At 37.4% G+C, this 5,006-nt stretch overlaps 1 protein-coding gene across 1 annotated transcript in view; it reads left to right on the top strand.

Moving 5' to 3' along the window:
• Positions 1–1,217: 1,217 nt before the first annotated feature.
• Positions 1,218–5,006, top strand: part of LOC106871610 (protein SYS1 homolog) — a 12,380-nt gene continuing 8,591 nt past the window's right edge. The window contains exon 1 of the mRNA XM_014918163.2: positions 1,218–1,838. Coding sequence (XP_014773649.1) covers positions 1,644–1,838 — 195 coding nt within the window. The 5' untranslated portion in view covers positions 1,218–1,643. The remainder of the gene's footprint in view (positions 1,839–5,006) is intronic.

The raw sequence follows: 5,006 nt of genomic DNA, 5'->3' as shown, positions 1-5,006 counted from the left end.
GAAAATGCGGAGGGGTGAAATTTCTGAGGGTTTCACTCCACCCTTCCCACTCATTTTCCGGACAAAAAAATGTGTTTTGTAGCACATTAGGAGGTCACCGTAATTCATTCAACGTAAAAACAGAAAATTTTCCAATGATTACGGGATGGAGAGGGTCCGATTCCCCCACACATACACCTGTTTTTCGAACAAAAATAAGGGGTTTGCGGCACATTAGGAGGTCGGGGTACTTGATCCCACGCAAACAATCCGAGGGTTTTTTTTTTTTTTTTGCTCAGTGAAACTCGTGTGGGTGTACTTCCCAAAAATTCACCAAAATCGATGCGATTTTGATATCAGCACTCAGAACTACATCAAACTATATTTGTTTAACGTAATCTGGTGAAATTTTGAAATATTTCAAGTAGTTTGAAGAAATTTAATAAGATCAATAATATCGATAATAGGCGCAGGAGTGGCAGTGTGGTAGGTAGCTTGCTTACCAACTACATGGTTCCGGGTTCAGTTCCACTGTGTGACATCTTGGGCAAGTGTCTTCTACTATAGCCTCGGGCCGACCAAAGCTTTGTGAGTGGATTTGGTAGACGGAAACTGAAAGAAACCCGTCATATGTGTGTATATGTTTGTGTGTGTATTTGTCCTCCCCAACATCGCTTGACAACTGATGCTGTTGAGTTTACGTCCCCGTAACTTACCGGTTTGGCAAAAGATATCGATAGAGTAAGTACTGGGCTTACAAAGAATAAGTCCTGGGGTCGATCTGCTCGACTAAAGGCGATGCTCCAGCACGGCCGCAGTCAAATGACTGAAACAAGTATGAGAATAAAAAAATGTATATACATGTAACACACACACACACACACACACGCACACATACACATACACATACACACACACACGCACACGTATTTACATAGAGAAGAAAAAAAGGAAAAATCTGAAATGACTCATGTCGAGGGGAAATAACTCTTACATATATTCCTACTTTCTTCGTATTTAAATAAATACAGAAACTAACTTATGAAATGTTTTTGCTACAACTTTAATACTATTTAGAATTGTAACAGTTCGTTCTGTTTTTAATAAATCAGAGTAAAAAATACACTCTTTTTAATTTTAAATTTAATGTAATTTATTACATGTAATTCTATTATTATTTCAAATGATGAAAGAGATGACGAATAATACGAATATTTGGGCTGCGGATCAAGTTCACGTGTCAACCTTAACTGACTTCCGGCAGTTGTGTCATAAACAGTGATTCACCATTGAAACTCGGTTGTTTTTCTGCGTAATATAACTACGGGATTTACCAAAGAAGTAGATTATAGACTCTGTAAATAATTTAATAATGCCAACTGTTGTTAATAATATTTATTCTCAATACATTTTTTAGACAATGGTTTGTCCAAAATGATGTTACTGTACGGGAGATCGGTCTACAATCTTGACCGAATAACAGTGTGGCCTCACAGTTGTCAAAAATATTTATTCCCAGCAAATAATTATAACTGATTCATTTGGTAGAAAAAACAAAAACAGAGTTGTCATATTTATATAATTTATTTAAATCCACGTTGAAGTTGAAATTAACCGATTCCTGTTTGAATTGTTCAACGATAAAAGTTGATTGTCCGAGTGGGATGCTTGCTCTGCTCCGTCGTCAGTTGACCAACATGCATGGACAATTCCGAAGTAGTGTTTGGGATCCAGTGTTAATAATTGCACAGATAATCACCATGCAGTGTATCTTTTATGCATCGGCTGGATTTTGGCTTTATCTCACCAGTTATATCACAAACTTTGACAGACACATCAGCCAATTTTTTACGCATTCTGTAAGTTTGTTTCGATTCTTTACTCCATAAAAAAATGTTATTTCTTTACTATTTATACCCATATCTTCCAAAATTCCGCCATATTTTTATGTACATATTTCGCATAATGAATAATTCATTATGAGAAGGTAAAACAGTACAAACACTAAGACTCTATTGACATGTGCTAATACCAAGGATTTCATTATCGAATACTCGTTACGTTATTTGGCTTGCCAGAGTGATATTACAATAGAGCAGAAACGGTTTCTGTGTGGAGTATGTGTGTGTGTGTGCTGTTAACTCACGAAGAACTTATGAAACATCGGCAATCAACAACAAATGTTATTTCGAGGCGAGGGAGGCTTATAATGCTAGAAAGTGTAGCCACGTCTCTATTCAACCACTTCAAGCAACGAGTTCTTGTGCGAATACACAGATAAAATTGTCACAGCTGGAATGCTTTTGGTCATGAACCTGTTCAATAAAGTCCGAAACAAGGGCAACAAATGTAAATAATAAGTGATCACTTTACTGGTATACAATAAGCAGAGGATGATCAATAGTCATTGATCTGTTTATATTTATAATTGAATATATTTGTAAATGTTTTCCCGTTTCTTATCTAAAAAGTATATTTGGAATATTGAGCTGAGCTGCCAAATACTCTATTCAGAAAAGTTTTCAGTCATAAATTTGTGTGATAATAAACAAAATGTTTGAATGGAATAAGTAAAAGATCTTAATTAATATAATTATAAAAGGTAACAACTCCACAGCAAAAACAGTTCAAGTATCTTAAATTACAATAAATTTCTAATTTATAAAAGCATTTTTATTCCTCCTTTAGGGAAGTTTCCAATTTTATTATTATTATTATTATTGAGTGAGAGAGCAATGCAAGCCATCAAAGTGACACTGGGGTACAAATATACGAAGCCCAATATACCCATCATGACTACCCGTCTGATAAGGGTACACCAGACACATGCATCACAACCATATGTGCGCGACATGGTGACCATAAACAGCGCATGAACTTGCAGGTGGGACCCAGTTAGAATTTTCTTCAGGTTGAGTAGCTCATCCTGCTCAAAAGGTCCCTGAATAAGGTTTGTTTAAGGATGTTGAACAAAACACCCATGTTTCCAGAGGTGAATTATCCAAACCCCAAAGAATTCCTTTCGACACATGGCTATGATGCTCCCCAACTACTTCTGCTGGTGATCAGAGATGCACATATTGTCAGCCACTAAGGGATATGCTCAACTGGTTAAGGTCAAACAACTGACAAGCAAATCTGTTGTATTAAGCAGAATATTTGCTGTAGCCCATCTTTTATACCAAGACAAAACAATTAACATAACACTTCCAATCAGTTAAGATCAAAAGCCATGAGAGTCAGTGCCTGGTACGGCATCAGGGCATTTATTATTATTATTATTATTATTATTATTACTACTACTACTACACTTATTTTTGTAGATAGATAAAGTGCAAAGACAATTTCAGTGAAATTTGAACACAGAACATAGAAACGGATGAAATGCTGGTAAACATTTTGTCCAACTTACCAACAAGTCTGCTCGTTTGCTGCCTTCAAATTCACTCTAATAACTGATTTTCTCCTAAGCCTAGTACTTATTCTATTGGCTTCTTTTTCCCCGCACCCCTACATTACTCAGATGTAAACAAACCAACACCAGTTGTCAAATGTGGTAGGGGACAAATACAAAGACGCACATATACACACATACGCGTATATATATATATCATCATCGTTTAACGTCTGCTTTCCATGCTAGCATGGGTTGGATGATTTGACTGAGGACTGGTGAAACCAGATGGCTGCACCAGGCTCCAACCTGATCTGGCAGAGTTTCTACAGCTGGATGCCCTTCCTAACGCCAACCACTCTGAGAGTGTAGTGGATGCTTTTATGTGCCACTGGCATGTGGGCCAGTCAGGTGGTACTGGCAACAGCAACACTCAAATGGTGTATTTTACATGCCACCTGAACATATATATATATTTAGTTAAGTCTATGTCTGGTCATAGAGTGACCAATGGTTTCACATCCACAAAGGGCTTAGCCCCATGGATGTCTTTCTTGTCAGACTCTAAAGCCGAAGGCAAATGTAACTCTTCATTTCTGGGAGGCAAGAATTCATTTGGTCAGTAAGTCACCAAAGAATGAATAGTCTAGGGTCAACGGAGTATTTATTCTTTAGTGACTTGCTGACCAAATGACTGTAATAGATTCCTGCCTCCCAGAGGTGAAGAGTTACATTTGCCTGTAGAGCTCGACAAGGACGTCCTTCAAACCCTGGTGGAACAAAATCCCATCATAATTATTGAAGAACTAGCAGAGAAGCTTAGATTTTGTCAGTCAACCATTCATTGACATTTGCATGCAGTTGGAAAAGTCAGCAGATTGGGTCAATGGGTTCCTCACAAACTTTCCGTGTCTAATTGCATGCAGAGAGTGAATGTATGTTCTTCTTTGCTGTTGCCTCTCATGAATGAACCTTTTTTGGATCAAATAGTGACTGGTGATGAGAAATGGATTCTCTATAAAAATGTCAAGCACCAAAGACAGTGGGTAGGGAAAAGAGAAACTGCAGCACCCCAGGCTTAAGGTCTTCACCCACGTAAAGTGTTGTTATGTGTTTGGTGGGATATGAAAGGTTTAGTCCACTTTGAACTTTTAAACCCAAACCAAACAATAACAATGGAGATCTACTGCATGCAGCTTAAGTCAGCACTAGAAGAAAAACAACCATCTTTGGTTTCAAGACAAAAGGTGTTCTTCCATCAGGATAATGCCTGGCCATATACAGCAAGGATGACATTCCAAAGGCTGGAAGCAGTTTGAATGGGAAATGATGTCCCACCCACCATATTTGCCAGACATTGCCCCATCTGATTATCATTTATTCCACAGTCTTCAAAATCATTTGGATGGAAAAAAATATGAATTCTGTAGACGAGGTAAGAACAGTACTGGAGGAGTATTTTTCATCACGGACAAGTGAATTTTGGAAGAGGGGCCTTGCAAGTCTATCAGACAGATAGAAGAGCATTTTAGAAAATGAAGGAGAGCATATTTTAGATTAAAAAAGAACTTTGTTTATCTTAATTTTGAAAAATAAAAGAAGTATATAAAAAACGCATTATTTATGCGATGCC

This window comes from Octopus bimaculoides, chromosome 1, assembly GCF_001194135.2.
Source record: "Octopus bimaculoides isolate UCB-OBI-ISO-001 chromosome 1, ASM119413v2, whole genome shotgun sequence".
NCBI classification, from domain to species: domain Eukaryota; kingdom Metazoa; phylum Mollusca; class Cephalopoda; order Octopoda; family Octopodidae; genus Octopus; species Octopus bimaculoides.
The sequence above is the reverse complement of the archived record's forward strand: the minus strand, read 5'-3'. Positions and strand labels throughout refer to the sequence as shown.